Here is a 17,004-nt window from a genome sequence, read left to right as displayed (position 1 = left end):
CAATCAAGTTTTATTTCTGTTTCTGTAAATACCCTCTAAGATGATCAAAAGTGACTGGTCACTGCCATAGCAAGGAAAATGGTCTTGATGGTACACAGAAAATTCATCTCAAGTTTTGTTCAGAAGTAGGGTGATGGTCTAAGAATAAAAAACTGCAGAGAGTTGGGTAAATGTGAACATACAACCTCTACATTTTAATTACTAAGTCTTTGAAGAGACTTTGCATCAGTGGGATAGTGGGCGATTGCAAAAACATCCAAAGAAGGCTTTTTTTTTTTTTTTTTAATAAAAAGCTTCAAACAACTTATAGTCATAAGCCAGCATTTTAACCAATAATTGCCCTTGAAGATGCCTATCTTTTCTTTAGGCTCTCCTAAGTGGGACAAGATCTTGTAAAGATACAAACATTTTCCTCCTCATTTTAATGGTAAATAATCTCTCTTTGTTAACATTGAGGCTGCTCTCTGTTAACTGATGTACTTTGCAGCATCTGCTCCCTTTTCTCCCCAGTTCTTTTAAAAGCATTCTCAGAGTCACGGAAACTTTTTCTGTCCAAACAGACCAGATAGAAATCTCTCCTCCAGGAAAGAGTCTTACAGAAACCCTGACTGTTAACAGCCCTCAGCTGGAGCAGAACTGAGGCACTCAGCTCGGGAAAGCTGTGCTGGTTTACACAAAATGAGAGGTTCAGCTGCAAGCATATTTTGTGAAGGCCAGCTCTTCTCCTTAGTTCACCATTCTGAGCATAATCAAAACTTTCAAAACCTACAGCCTGTAGGCTGAAATTTATTTGGAACAGATGGGGCTAAAGAGCACACACAATTTACCTGTGTACCTAAATAACATAATATATATTTATAAGCATAAATAAAACAGCTGGTCTCCATTTCCTTGCTAATGAAAACATCCTTGGCCTTCCTGAACTCCAGACCTACACTGCCACAGCAACTTGGTCTTCACACACACAAGTCCTATCTGTTGGCCTGAGTCATGAAAACCTGGTGTTGCACAAATTTTCATTAATAATTTTGGCTCTGTTCTGGTTTCAGGTGGGATAGAACTGTTTTTCTTCCTAGTAGGAGGTATGGCACTTTATTTCAGTCTTAGGATGAGACTAAGGGTAGCAACACACTGATGTTCCAGGTATTGCAGAGCAGTGTTTATACTGAATCAAGAACTCTTCAGTTTCTCACCCCACCCTGCCAGCAAGGGGGCTGGGGGTGCATAAGAAGTTGGGAGGGGACACAACCAGGCCAGCTGACCCCAAAAGGTTTATTCCATACCATACTTGTTACGATCAGTATACAAGAGAAGGGGAAAACCAGACAGGGGCTGCTGCACAGGAACTGGCTGGGCATCACTGGGCAGGTGAACAATTGCACTGTGCATCACTTGTTTTGTATATTTTAATTATTTTATTGCTATTATTAATATTACTGTTATTCTCTTCCTTTTCTGTCCTATTAAACCATCTTTATCTTGATCCATGAATTCCCCCCATCAGTTCTCTTCCCCAATCCCACAGGGTGGGGATGGAGCAAGCCAGTGGCTGTGTGGTGTTTGCTACCTGCTGTGTTAAACCAAAACAGGCTCCTACAGGAAAGCTCAGGCTGTCAATTAAATTATGGCAGCAGCTGAAATCTAAAGGTCACATCATCTAATACGAAACAACACAGCATTTGATAAACAGCACAAGTCAGAAGAACTAACTTTTGAAGGTCGGACTATTGCCAGGTAAAAGGCTGAACTGTTGCAGGTAAGTGCATCCTCCCAAATGATATTTCATGGGCAGGAAGACATTTTCTTAGCAAGATGCTTGCATGAAGCTTTAAGCTGGGTTTGTGGGAAGGAAACACGTAGGCTTACATAAGCTATCTCAGTCCAGAAATTCCTTGTGGTTGGTTAATTATACATACTAATAACTTCCCAATGACAGTGTCTGGATACAGCCTGCACATACACAACAAAGCAATTTAATATTGTTCACCCACTACAATGTTCTCAGGCAATGACTCACATGTCAGTGCAAGTTCTCATACTATAGAAAATTAAGTATTGGGACTTTAGCTTTCCTAAATTGAAGTACTGCATTCACGAACTCCTGTGATCTCTCTAGAGAGAGTGACTTGCTTAATACTTCGCAGCAATACCTTTGCAAATCATATCCAGGGATCCCTGTGTGCCTGTAGAATGATGATAGGGACATCTAATACTGATCACAAGTATCACCATATAGTTTTACACAGATCAAAATAGGTTGATATATCTTAAACTGACCACCTAAAAGCAAGGCCAAGGAGCTCCCTTTATACAAAGAGGCTTTGTGGATTTCTCAAGGATGCAAGGAGAAAAAGTAAGAACTGCTGTGACATATCCCAGTGTTATTTCCTAACTCATAACAATTGTTAGTTGGGTTTTTATTTTGGGGGGTGGTATCCTAAGCTTGAGAGGTTCATAGCTCGGAAGGGGCAGCATTCCTGAGGAGCCTGGCACAGTTTTGGAGACTAATGATTTTTTCAGAGAGTGCAAAGGCCAAAACATCTGAAACATTATGTCAACTATAGCAGGGGAATCCAACTGCAGAACAAATTCCCAAAATGGATATTTTTCAAATTTGCCCTTCTAAATAGTGCTTTAGTTACTTTATTTCTTATTTCATTTTAGAGGTTAAAGAAAAATTCTCAGTAAACAAAAATTGCAAAATGTCTTTTGCACAACTACATTTTAAGCTCTTTGCTTGGTGCAGGGTAAAATGACTTGAGGGATAATCATAAGCCTTTTCCTGAACCTCCAAGGCACTTTTCTGAACTGGACATACCACGCACACAGTTGGAGTTCTCAAAGATGATTTAGTAGCCTCATGCAACCCCAAATATTCTGCACTAACCAGATAATTGGTCACATTTTCTTCCTTCTATTTATATACCAGCTCAAAACCTTCCCAGAAGGAGGGGGCCCAGTACAAAATACAGTATCATGGGTCGCCCAGCAGTCCGCTACTAGGCTGGCTCCTGGTCATCTTTGGTTTCTCAGCCCTTTGGCCACCTGAATTAACAGCATAACCAGCTGCCTCTTAGTGGCTTATGCATGTCTTTCAGGCTTAGTATACAACACACAGACATCCACATAAAAATAGTAAAACTTTGAGAAAGACAAAGAGTATTGGCACTGCAATGCCTTTTCCAATGAAAAAAAAAATCACAGCTGTATTGAAGCAATTGTCCCATGCCAATGTGAGTGGCGTCATTTGGTTAGTTCCAGCATAATTTAATTACATAATTTTCCCAGCTTGTGAATGTGTATATATTCACCTTTTTATAATAAAATACAAAAAAAAAAAATTAAAAATAACTTCCAGGCAAAGTAGTGTAAGAGATTAGGAAGGAACATATGGTAAAAGTCATTTTTGACCTATGTTTTATCCTCAAAACCCGAAAGTGGATTCAGTATTAAAATCAAAGCACTCTAAGTATATTATGAAATATTTACAGCTGTTATTACTGCCTGATTTATGTGTGCCAGAGACCAGATTATTCAGGCTGGTTTCACAAGCAATATGTCAGTAAACAGGATTCTGTTTGGTAATTATATTAAACATGTCCATATAAGCTTTGAATTAATTATAAACTGTATTTTACTGTACTTGATAAAAGCACTAAGCAGCAAGAACTAACGATGGCAAAGAGGTCTCCTCTCATTTTCAATAAAGCTTTCCATGTGAAAATCTGTCAACATGAAAAAGTTGCTGCTTGTAATTAAAACCAGGCTTTAGTTCAGTACTGTGTTTACATGTTATGTTCCAGAAGGGGGAAAAACGCAATTAAATTACTCTCCTTAAACCCTGTGGTTCGCAAACACACAATCTGCTTTGGGCGCGCTACTGATGTCAGCTCCTTCAGCAAGGAAGACACAAACAATCGTTCTTGGCCTCATGACACGTTTGAGAGTTCTGCACTACTAACACAGTGCGCTGAGAGTGCAAGGCAGCCCTCCAGATACATTCACAGGATGCTTGCAGTGGGTTTGTCAGCCCACGTCAGGCATTCTAGCTGTGCTCCTGTCAGTACTTGCACAGGGCTTCGCTAATGGACAGATAATGACACAGCAGAGGTGACAGCAGTACTTCACCAGGCTTGGGACGTGTCAGTGAGGGACTCATTACCCCGCTGCTCCAGCTCTCACATTCACTGGCTAAGCCACCCAAGCCTGTGTCCACAACAACTTGATAACACAAGGTCTATTCTCAATGCAGACTTCAAAGCGGCTTTTCTGAATTAGAGCCCCTGCCAAGCCAGGCACTAAACCGTGCTGCTGTGGGTGCCAAGACCACGGTACTGGGACGTCAGCCTGCTGGTTGCTTCTGAAGATGAACAGTAAGTGCTCTTCTCAATACCAAGCACACGCACTGTTTCATTACCACACTTTTTTTTTTTTGATACATAGAGATGGGCGAATGCTATTTGCTGTGCCACTGGTTAACTAGAATTTCAGACCATAAGATACAAGCATTATCTTAACACATTTAAAGGTTTTCATACAGCTGTAATGAGACATATTTCCTAAACTGCCAGAAAACAACCTCCTTCCATGGCAACCCAGTGCTCCACATGAGAAAGCATCTTACAGACTTCAGTATAAACTTATCTCAAACAGGGTCATATCATATTTAATGATAAAACACCAAGCAGATAAGCAGCTCTGTGCTTATCCTGTATTACAGAAGCCTGTACACTAGATTTGTTCATCTAGCTTTAATTCAGAAACCTGACACTCCCTGCTTTTCTTGTATCCATTTTTGTTTCTCATTAATGCAACCAGATGGTGACTTCAGTTTGATTACAATTCTGCCTACTTTAATGTGAACTCTTCATCTCACTACTATCAGATGACATTTGCTTTTCTTAATGTACATAGTTTTAGGAAAAGTACAGCAGTGCTATTGCTGTGTTACATGAAAAATTCCAATATACATTTAGCTGACATAGCATCAGCTGGTGTTTAAACTTGGCTTAGCTAATGGACTTTTAATGTCAGTGGGGTTGTGTGCAGTCACTGGCTATTAGCAGGAATGGGCCCTTTCTATAAAAATCACTTTTCCTCAAGTGTGTTGTTTGAACATTCCTTCCCCTGATTTAGTGACTGTCACCAAATACAAAACAAATGCAAGGACACTGGAATCTACTGTTATCTTTAAAACCAACTTAACCTCAGCCTGGCCTCCACAAATGAAATATGTTCTGCAGTGGTACTAGTGAATACAAAACTTCAAAGACAAAACACCAAATTTTCCTCGCCTTACTGCAGTGAGTAAATCCCAAGCAATCCAGTGACAATAATCAGACAGAAAGTAAATTTGATCACAATACTATTTATCTATTGATTTCCCTAAACAAAAAAAAAGGCAATGAAACCAAGTACTGGTAAAATAAGCTGATCAGCAGATTAATAGTCCACACAAAATCACTTTGCCACTTAAATTAATTTTCTTTGCAAATGTTTCTCATAAATGCAAATTTAAAACTTTATTCTTGAGACCACAAAATGATAGAAATGTTTATAAATTAAGTCATTAAATTAGGCATTTTAAATTTTTTAAAAAGATTTGGAAGGCTTTATCTAATAGCCATGTTTACTACAAGGAATTAATATATAACTTTGGGGGGGTGGAGGGAGGAAAAAGATTAATACAGCAATATTTCAGGACAAGCAGCTGAAAAGTTTTGCCTTTTCCAGTACTCATGAAAGGCATATGGCACTTCTCATTCCACTGCCTCCATGGAGATAACAACTGCTTTTGTTACCAGCTACCAGGCTGCACTCCTTACTGAAAACTTCGAAGCCCATGCTTTTAGTGGCAGAGGTCTTTAGTTCAAAAACGATTGCTAAGGCAGGAAATTGTCACACATTTGTGTGTAATAGATATTCACGTGGATATCTGCCTACAGTTGGTGACATTTGGCTGTCAGTATTCTTATCTAAAATATTGTAACAAAAAGCTAAGCAAAAAAAAATCTACTTAAAAGAATCCTGCCAACTTTTTTTCAAGTGAGGCACCATGTTAATCTCGCTACAGGAAGGAGTCACATTGCCACATGGAAGGGAAATGGATAGCCTCAAAGTTATTCAAATTATCCAGCTTCAAAAACAAATACCAAGCAAAAAGGAAACAACCTCATGAAAAAATTTGCCACCAAGTAGGATGAGATCAAGGTCTGTTCATCCTAGAATCTCATCTACTGTGTCAACATATTTTTAACACAGAAAAAGATCAGCTTCTGGCATGTGCTAGCTCTGAAATTAATGGAGCTACATTCGGTGGTGGTCATAACCTGGCCTTGTAGCACATAAGTCTGTCCTTGGTATAAACATTAGGCATTTAAAAGAGTAACAAAACAAAAGAAAACTGATAGTCAAACTGACAGGTCCCTGTACTGAACTTTCTAGTTACTTAGAAAGTAAGAAATTAGGAACTTCCTATTTGCTCCGCTATTCTACATGATGAAGAGAAGGAAAACCTGCACTCCTATTCTTGCCAGCAGGGATCTGCTGCATAAGAACACTGCTCCATTTTGTTTGCGCAAGAGACCAAAAAAGTTACCCTCACCTTCAAAAACTGGTGAGGAAGCAGAAAGGAAGTCCCTCAAGCTAGGTTTGAAATGTCTACATGAAAAGAATTTGTAATGGGGACTATGACTTGTCAAAAAATAGAGCAGCTTTGGGGCCAAAAACCTCTGAGCAAGGAATACAAGTATTTCATGAGACAATTCAGCAAGATTTTCTTTGAACAGTACTTGTAGAAGGGCAGAGTCTTCCCCATTTAATTACAGATCCATTCCTTAACCAGTCAGAATTCTAGTTTCCACAATGAACCTTGATTTTCAGATTAAGTAGCTAAGTTTAACAGCAGAAACTTTATCTCTTCCTAGCTGAAAGCAGCAGGGAGTTTTATCCTATTAAAAGAGGTTCATGCAGCAGAGATTTCTCTACAGTCTCATCTGAGTGCAGACATGAAATTTCAGTCTGAACACCTCACTGTTTGCCTGTTCGCCTCAGCTATCCACTGTTAGTCACAGCCACTCATCTTTTGTATGTGCGGAGCTACCAGACAGACACACAAAGTTGTGGGAAAAGGGAAAGGTGAGAGGGATACATCAGTGCTGACTCCAGGAGCAACTGGCAAAACTTAGAGAAACACTAATGAAAGAGCAAATTCATTCAGACTAAGGCAGTGCGCACATCTGTACTTGGAATTACTCCTGATAAGTGCCCACACTTCAGTCAGTGTAGGCAAATACAGTGCCCATGAGAACAGAATTAATCTTGCTTGCTATTCTGTCCCACTTCTTACTCCTTGAGTTCAGTATGACTGAACTGCAATTAACCTCATTCAGTGAGACTGTACTTTATTTTCACTCACGATGTAAACTTTCCAGTATAAACACGTATGTTGGGAGTGGATAAGACAAGCAATGTATTTAAACAATAGATACACCATATCATAAAAGCACAGCAATTCATATTCCAGCCATTATTTTAGCAAATTGATGACTGGAATATAGCACTCCAAGAAGCTCTGAATTACTAATAATCCTGCAGTGATCTCTTTTCACTGTCTCATGTGAAGTGCACTAAATTCAAGCAAAGAAATACCTGGGGAACAACTATCAGTTCAAACAAGTTTCCAAAACGGCTGCAATAAAATCACCCTCTTCTGACAGATCATTCAAGGCTTACTTGCACATTTCCTTGTATCTAGCTGATGAAATTCAAGATTTCTCAAACAATTGCATCCAGCACTCAGGGGACCAAGAAAAACGCCAGCTTTCCTTTTTCTCAAAGGATACACTGCTAATCCACTGAGATTAACATTTCAACCTCTCACTCAATATAAGACTAAGAAATAAAGCTACTTCACTTCTTGAAAATAACTAAAAAGGGATTGGCAGGAGCTACCTAACAAGAAAATGCTCAGCTGTTGCCAGGCCAGTGAAATCTATCTGAGCTCCTTAGCATAATTGTTGAAAATGTTCCTGCAACAAGAAAAAAAAAGATAGTGATTTAATTGCCTGGGCAACCTCATAGCTTTTGTAACTCATAAGGCAACGGGGTCCTCTGGAGCATAAGTCATTCAATCAGATGAATGAAGTACAGTTGAATAACATAGTCCTGAAGCTCAGATTAAACACAAATGAAACAGAACAGCCCAGGACAGTGATCCTTATTCCATTTAACATGCACTGGATCTGCTCTTCCTCCTTCCAAATTTGAGATATTATGGATTGCATTGGGCAAAGCAAATCCTTCCAAACTGCCTGCCACCAGAAAGTCAGAGTTTCTAGGAAGCATCCCTGTTCCTCAGCAACAGCACATACTTTTGCCTGTTCCTTTGTTCTTGTTCTGGCCAGCACATGGTTAATTTTTGCAGTAGCCAGGAGGAGGCATGGCTAGGACCCAGAGATTATACTATACCAGCTCACTCCATTTTTCAGGGATGAGGTGAAGGGCTCTTTTCCAAGTCTGGGTAGTGTGGCAGAGGGAGCGGTCAGGCATTGCTGTGGTCAGGGAGTTTCCGTGTGAATCATTCGCCTCTTTCTTGGACCTTCTCTCATCACTATTGTTGTTGTACATTTTCTCATCTAACTGCTGTTCCCAGTAAATTGTTGGTAGCTCAACCCATGATCTTTACTGCCTCCAATTCACCATCCCACCTCAGGGGAGGGAAGAAGGGAGGAGAGAGAGAGAGCGAGCAGCACATGGTTTGGAGGGTCCAAGTGGGAGAGACTAAACTGAGGAGTACCATTCCTAACCCATGGCATCCTTTTATACATATTTCTAGACTACAGCAGATACATCAGTGAGACTCAAGAAATTCAACATTGAGAAGGTACCTAAGAGCCTTCTCAGTGTGGCATTCCCTCTGTAGCATCTCCTCTTTCTTCAGACTGGAGAATGGACTGGAGCACCAGTCTTGGCTACCTGGAAAACTTGAGCCCAGGTTTTGGTTTGCCTTACGCATTTCCTCTGCACACTGAGGCAATTCCCCCTAGACCTCTCCACCAAACAGTGATAAATACAGCAAGCTTCTAAATCCAGCAAAATAGAGATGGAATAACTAAGGCAATGTTACAAATAAGAGCTTCCCATTGTCTCCAGCAACGCAAGAACATAGAAAGCTCAGGAGGTATCACCAACTGAGACAAGAATGCACCGCTTTTTGAGTGTCTCTCCTGTCCTGCCTGTGTCGGGCTCACAACAAAGGAAAGTGAGAATTTTGAGGAGGTGCTGAGGCACTGCAGCATCACACACTGACAAGGGAGACATCGCTGCCTTGACAGGACTGTTGGGCTGCCACCCAAGCTAGAGCAGCACTGCTGGTATTTAGGGAGCAGCAGAGGCACTCATCTAAATTCAGCATTGCCTGACACTCCCTGGTGGAAATAAGGGCATGTCTAGCACTGCTGAGAATTTGGGTCTCCACCTCAATCTACATCACAGAAAAATCAGTGCGATTTACAAAAATCAAAAACAAAAACACACAAACCAAAAACCCCACACCAAACCAAAAACAAAACACAAGAGCTATAGAGCACTGTAAATATATGCCTTAACCAGTGCTAACCAGGACTGTAAACAAAGTCTAACAGTGGGGTTTTTCACTAGGCTGGTTGAAATATGTGGAAAAATGTAAATGGAAATGAAAACCGTTGTCAGAAGACTTCACAACTTTTTAACTTCTTAATTTTCACTGAAAACATAACACATTTTCAGAGAGTATAAATACAAATAGTTTGGACAGTAGGGTAAATATTCAGGGCTATAGTGACCTTTTCTCTAAAATAACTGAATCTTTTCTGGTTTTGATTAAGATTTCTTCCCTTTTTTCCAACCTCCCCTGAGCAAATAAACAAAAAAGGAATCTTTTTTTCTCTTTTGTTTCCACCTAGATTTTCCATGTTGATAAAAAGGGTATTTCTAAGTGAGACTGTTTTTGCATGAAGGTCTATCTCCCCAGCCAAAACTTTTAGATAATGTCCCAGGCTATAAAGGGACTCCCCAAATCCTGGCATTTGATGGCTTGGGAGGAAATCCCATATTTCCTGCTTAACGTCCATGTGATTTGGGATGGAGTCATAAAAGCAAACAGGAAGTTGTTCTAGTGATGACTACCTAGGGAGAAAGCTATATACAAGAATCTCTGAGGTTACTGAAAGCTGGAAAAACCTCTGGCAGCTCCTGCCCGCTGCTCGCACTCACTGCACCTTACTTGTGCACACTGTTTGTACAAGCAGAGCCAGCCTTGAGGAAAACAACTGGAACACAGCTACACGTTGGGGCTTTCCTTCAGCTCCTCCAGCTAGTGTGCACACACCAGCTGTGTAGTCCTATGTTACACCCTCACACCAGAAAGATAAATCTAAACACAACAACCACAATGGATCTTCTGCAAAATATTTAACCAAACCTATCACGAACCCAGCAACAATACTGAATAAATCATCTCTCTACCACAGCAGTAGACTAGGGGGCTGGAGTACCTACAGATGACCCCATTAAATTAAACACAGAGGAATAAAGTACACCCAAAATCAAGGGGAATTTTGTTGTTCCTATTTATTCTGTGTAAAGTTCTTTATAACCATTTCCCTTTTTAGCATAATTTCAGATGCTTGCTTGCAAATGATGCAAATTAAGTGTTTCTTTGAATACAATTTTCCTCCCAGAAGACTTAATAACATTTCCTTCCGATTGCTTCTTGGATAACGTTATGATGGAAAGACCCAGGGGTGGCTGCTCCTGAGCACACACGATACATCACTTAAAACACCACCATTCCTTCAGTCCCTGGAAGCAGCCAGCACTGAACTGTGCCTCTGCACAATATTATCCTGGTTATGGCCAGCTGGAAAACCACAGCTCGTCTCTTACTCCTTTCCCTTGATTCCTGACTTGCACTTGGGAAGCTGCTCTGTACCTGCGAGCCGAACGCGCGGCAGAGCCGGCGAATGCAAATGACAGAGGCTGTAATTCCCGCCGCGCTGGCACCCGTGCCAGGATCGCTGCCTGCTAGACTTGAATGCCTCCACTGGGTGGCTAACAAGATGTGCGCTTCACAAACCAGCACAGCCCTCTCCCCGCCCTAAAGGGAGGGAACACAGTGCCATTTTTTCCTAAAGGGACATATAGACGCTTATGTGAAATACATCGCATAGGCAGAGAACCCATGATTAGAGTTTTATTTCAAAGACAGCCTCCAGTAACATGTTTTCAATGACAAAGCAAGCCTGAGACTCACATTGAGCCAAATCCTCTTTGACTAAATCACAGCAAACTGTCCACTAGTCCAGCAATGCAAATTTACCCAGGTATTCCCCTTTGCACCAGCAATTCAAGCATATTTTCCTGGTGAGCTGCAAAGGTAATTTTCTTGCTTTTTTGTAGAAAAAGTATCCAGAACAGATTCCTTGAAAGCCCAAGGATGTAAAATCCAGAAAGAACCAAAACCCAAGAAATACAGCCATATACCGGTTACTAAACCCAAGAAGATTGTTTTGCTGGTAGCATGACATAAATGCAACTTTGCTTTTCGAATTATAACTCTCCTTTGTATTCTACTTATACATAAAATTGTAGTCATATACTGTGCAAAAATAATGAGTTGTTTTCCTTCTCAGCCTGGGCTTCTCTTACTTTCTATAGAAACTGAGTTGCTTTGTATCCTAGTCAACTGAACTGTAGACTGTGCCTCGGAACACTTCTCTTCTATTTACACAAAAATCGAGATATTTACCTGGAAATGTCCAATAAATATAACCCACATTTTTGTGGTTTTTGAGATGGCCACAACACTCAGAGTGCTTCAGTAAAACATCAGAAGGTTTCAAGCATCAGCACCTTGTTATCTAGAAATCTTTCATACCTTTTCTCTGTAGTCTCCCATGGGCAGCTCCACACAGCTCTGGTTCTTTCGCTCCTTCCTTTCTTCCCTTCTCTAGCTCTGGCTCACTCCTTCCTGTCCCTAGCATGGTCAGCTAACCCTGTCTGTCTGTCCTATGTACAGCATCTTATCCTGGACACCAGCCTCCAACTGACTCCCTCTCATCTCTTTATCACACTCGCAGCTGTGAGGGCAAGGCTGTTCCCACTCTTGGGTAATTAACACAGCTGCCATATATCAGGAGCAAGATTGCCTTCAGCACTGTCTCTGTCTACCTACAGTCTGTCTCCCCACACATCTTCTCCTTTCCTATTGCACAGACCAGCTATGGAACTGATTTGCCAGGCCTTGGCACAGACTTGTATTCCTGTTTTCAGATACACTGTATTTGGAAAATTAAATTAGGAAAATCTCTTTAATTTGGTAAAGGCTGTTTCCTGTTTCTGAATTTGGATGTCACACACAAAGCTAGTCCCAAAATACAGCGAATAACTGGGGTGTAAGACCATTACCAAAGAAAAATGAAGTTGTGTGGTGAATGATCCATGTAAAGTGATTAAGTGCAAACAAGCACAACTGTGGAAGTGTTCAGATGCACTCTGGCATTCTTATTGTACAGAGGAATAAATGACACTGACAGTAATGCTGAAGAGCCATTAGGAGGAACCTGTATGTGAGCCACATTTTTTTCCGTAACTCTCTCAACCAGCTGCTAGAGCCTCTACCCAGAGGAAGAAGAGCTCAAATTCTGATTTCCCAGGTTCCCAGGGAGGAATCTCTCCTCTATGCACAGATTCACCCACTTAATTTTAATCCTGCTTAAACTGCACCTCTGTCAGCAAAGGAAACAAGGTGGCTGCTTGGCTTTCAGCAAAGAGTACTGCAGTAGTAAAATCCTACTCAGAACCAGTACAAGCTACCAAATCCAGCTCAAACTTGTCAGCATCATTGAAATCTACTACAGTGCATCGCTTTAAAACAGATTATTGTTCCAATGGGCCTTATCCATTCACAACAAAATACTACTTGGCTCTTGCTTTATTAATACAAATACTACACCCACATGATCAAGTACAAGAGGTCCACTGATGCATCAAGATAATTAAGTCCTTTCCCCTCCTTTTTTCAACACGATGTGTTTAGGTATTTAATTACGAAATGCATCCCCAAAAGGTTAGTACATTCACATGTTATATTTCACTTTTTCCGCACTAAGCATTTTCAAACTGCTGCTGTTGCGAATACAGACTATGCTGGGGCAAGACAAATATCTGCACATATGGCTCTTTTACAGTTTTCTTTTTAAATTATCACTTTGATTTAATTAGGTTTGAGGGGTTAAGCACGAAAAACACACTCTTTCATTGTAAAGGAATAAATGAAACACAACCTCATTAATACGTAGTCCATTTAGCTTTTCTACCATCTTTTAGACCATCGTTATTAACCCCAAAAGCTGTCTGAACCATGCTTGTCACTACAGATAGATAGCCTGACCTCCCTTTCGTCCCACCTACACAACAAAAAGGTGGGAGCCACAGGACAAGTGGATAACAGTTTGGGAAGCAGTAAGTGTGGGGGCTGTAGGGGAGCACAACAGCTGAAACCCAGTCACTGCTGACTGAAGAGCCAAAGGAAAAGTTGCTCTTACAGAGATGGCACTGAAATGCCCAGCAGGGGCACAGTTTGAGGCATTTAAATTCTCATTCTGAGGTAGCTTAACATAGAGGTATAGTAAATGCAGTGAATGCCAGATCACAGTTGATTCTGGCTTGATAATCCCTCTGGCCCCATTCACACCACCTCGAGAATTAAGGGCTGTCTCTACCACTGCAGCCATTTCCTGTTCTCTCCTGATAATAGCGGAAAAATACTTAGACAGCTTCAGATAAGATGATAAGAAATACTCATAAAACAAAAAGTGTATTTAGGTCTGCTGAGAAGCTCACAGGAGGACGTCGAGACACAGTGATAATGAATCTGCCAGGGAGTGAGGGGGGGTGGGTCCGCCAGCCCCTCAGTTAATAAATTCATCTTCTACGAGGCAATAGAACAGGAAGGTATCAAAGCACAAGTCCCAGCAATGCTCATGGCTTTCTCAGCCTGCTTCAAAAGCTTAAGATAGTTGGGGAATTGAGATGAAATATATATGTTTTTGAAATGTATATATAGAATAGAGGGAAAACTTTGCCCGGTACTATATAATGAAGAAACTTCCTGAAGAGGGCATAGTTAAACTGTTGATTCATTGCCTCACTGAAGCACCGTGTACACATACACACATACATGAAAATCCCCACTGCACACACCGATCAGAAAAATCCCTCAGCTCTGGGAAAAATGCCAAAACCATGTCTGCACCCAAATTCTCTGCCTGGTCCTAGCAATACAAATAAAAGTATACATGGGGGAAAAAAGTCCAAGACGAAGAGCTATATCCCAACCAGATTCCCTGGATTTTTCACTCTGTTGTGGAAGTTTATCACACATCACACACTGGGAAGTGTTGCTGAAGAGCTCTCCATCCCTTTCTGGGTAGGTGAGCACACCTGTGCTCTGTGGCAGGTCCCACCACGTGCATTGCCCTTTGCAGTGTAGGAACAGGGGGCCTGGCTCCTCTGCTCTCGTGGCGTTTCTGTCACACAGCGCTGTGTCACAGAGGGTAAGTGTGGAAAGCAGGAACCATCCGGGAGTGTGAGGTATGAGCCCTGTGGCACCAAGATGAGCGCTCTGGAACAGCCTAACGCAGGGGGTCCTCTCTTCCCTGCCCACGCCATCTGTCATGCCAAACTCCCGTGTCCTGCCAGCAGAGCAGGCAGGCTCCTTTCCACTCCAGGTTCAACTGTCTGAGGGGAGATTTCTTCTCCAACGCCCCCTGACAGGATATATCTATATCGACAGAGACTGATATATACCCCCTGACATGTAGGTCTACAGTATATAGTACTATTAAAACCTCTAAATACAAAATATCAAACCTATCTTATCTTGAACGTGAAACCAACCAGTGAAAGGAAATGATATGGAAGACACAGATGAAATGTACCAGGATGCATAAGGGATTTTTGTACTCTCGTTCTCTGCTACTCCCTTTTCATGGCCAGATTTCTGATCTTCCTGTGAGATAAATGAGCAAGGGAACGTGACTCTGAGGGGATGGAATAAGTATCAGCAGGAAATGGATTAGCAGTTACATGTACAGACATGGTGTTCAGTGCAGCCAGCCCACCAGCAGCAAACCTACAGCTCCGTGCCTGAAAGAACCCATAGAAAGCCTGCCAGAGGGACCGGGAATCAGAACAACCAGCACTGCTCTCCTGTCAAAAAGGCCACAGGGGTGTGCACTTTGTAATGGCTGGGTGAGAACATAGGGTCAGATCTGTGTAGTTTTCACAACTGCCTCTCCACAGACATGATGTGGGGAAAATCATGCATTCTTACACTTGCATTATGCTAGCGACTTCAAATCAGAAGTCTAGTGCATGTTATTACTTCTCGGTTACATACATATGGAAAATAAACAAACAAAGAAGCTTCTAAAATTTATTTTCTCTTGTAAATCGTATAACTGGGATTTCCAACTGCTTTAACCAGCCGGCACATCTTTGCTGTATGCAGCTCTGCCCACATGCAGCAGTAACCTCACTCTCTGCTGTGCTCCACAAAAGCAACACATTTCCACATCAGGTCTAACTCCTGGAAAGAAAGAAGAGAAGCACCGAGAAAGTTTGTCCAGCATCAGCTCGCAGGAGAAAAAAGCCTCCTGCTGTGGCTGTCAGCCCGGTGGGTGCCACACTGAACCGGGGCTCTTTGTGATGCTCTCAAACACCCCTAAACACGCACTGAGAAGCCAGTGTTGCCACTTAGAAAGGGGAATGGCTACAGAGAAGGCAGATGGAGATGTACTCCAGAATCCCCGACACAGGAGAGGAAACAAAATCTCCAAACATAAACACAGAAAGACGGTGACTCCCTTCGGGTGTATCATGTTTTAGGCAGGGAAGAAGGAGGGCGTGGGGGGCCTTGGGGGGTTCCGGACTGACCGTCGATTGCCGAGCTCCAGGGTACGGCTCTGGCGCTGCGGAGGGACACCCGCCCGCACCTGCCTTTCCCACGCACCTTGCCGGCCCTCCGGGGCGGGAGAGCGGCGGCGGTGCGCCCGGAGGGCCACTGGCGGGGCTCCTTCAGCCCCAACTTCCCCTCCTCTCCCCGTGCCCGGTTTGAGGACCGAGTGCAGGCGAACGCCTGTCCCGGCCAGGCTCAGCACCTACAGACCCGACCCGGCTGGTACGACCAGAGCCCCAGACCCCGGCGGGGGTCGTGCATGCGGAGGACTGCACTGTTTGCACACACAAACATAGTAAAAAAAGATAATCACGACATAAAGTCGCATTTCTAACCCGCACACGGAGGACGCCCCAACCCCTCTCCATCCATCCACCTATGCGTCCATCCATCTCCTTACCTTGCGCCGCGGAGCCGGGGCGGCTGGCCCCCAGGACGGCCAGGGCGGGGAGCACCACCGTCTGCAGCAGGTATCCCAGTCCCAGCCCGCAGCGGGCCGCCGTCCCCTCCAGCCCCTTCCCCATGGCCGGGGCAGCGGGGGAGTCTCGCGGAGCCGCGGAGCTTTCCTGTGCCGCCTCTGCCGGCCCCGTCCCAGCTCCGGGCGCGGAGCGCTCAGGCTGCGCGGAGGGCGGCGGGGCGAGGGGCTGCGCTCGGGCCGGGCGGGCAGAGGCGCTGCATGGCCCCGCGGAGGGGCGCGGAGCCGGCGGAGCGCTGCTTCCTTCCCGCGGGCGGCTCGGCGCGGCTGCCTCCACCCCGGGGGTGGGCGGGGGCCGAGGCCGGGGCTGGGGAGAGGGGGCTGCGCCGGCCGCCTGCGATAGAATGCGAGCCGGAGCGAGGAGCGGACCCAGAGGGAAGGGGGCGGGGGAGGCGAGGAGCCACCCGCCGCAGAACCGGCCCCTTTCGCCTCCTCCGCCCGCGCCCCCTGCGCGCACGGCCGCGGGCACGGGCGCACGCAGATGTTGGTGCGCACACGTGCGCGCCCGCACACGCACCGACAGCCGCTC

The 17,004-nt window shown here is 43.6% G+C and overlaps 1 protein-coding gene across 2 annotated transcripts in view; it reads right to left on the bottom strand.

Annotated features, from left to right (window-relative positions):
* Positions 1 to 16,587, bottom strand: part of UNC5C (unc-5 netrin receptor C) — a 245,451-nt gene extending 228,864 nt beyond the window's left edge. For both annotated transcript variants that reach the window (XM_066317918.1, XM_066317919.1), the window contains exon 1: positions 16,401 to 16,587. In XM_066317918.1, the coding sequence (XP_066174015.1) occupies positions 16,401 to 16,524 (124 nt within the window). In that variant the 5' untranslated portion in view covers positions 16,525 to 16,587. The remainder of the gene's footprint in view (positions 1 to 16,400) is intronic.
* Positions 16,588 to 17,004: the final 417 nt, after the last annotated feature.

Source organism: Sylvia atricapilla, chromosome 4 (assembly GCF_009819655.1).
Source record: "Sylvia atricapilla isolate bSylAtr1 chromosome 4, bSylAtr1.pri, whole genome shotgun sequence".
In the NCBI taxonomy this organism is placed as follows: Eukaryota; Metazoa; Chordata; class Aves; order Passeriformes; family Sylviidae; genus Sylvia; species Sylvia atricapilla.
This window is presented reverse-complemented; position numbering and strand designations above follow the sequence as displayed.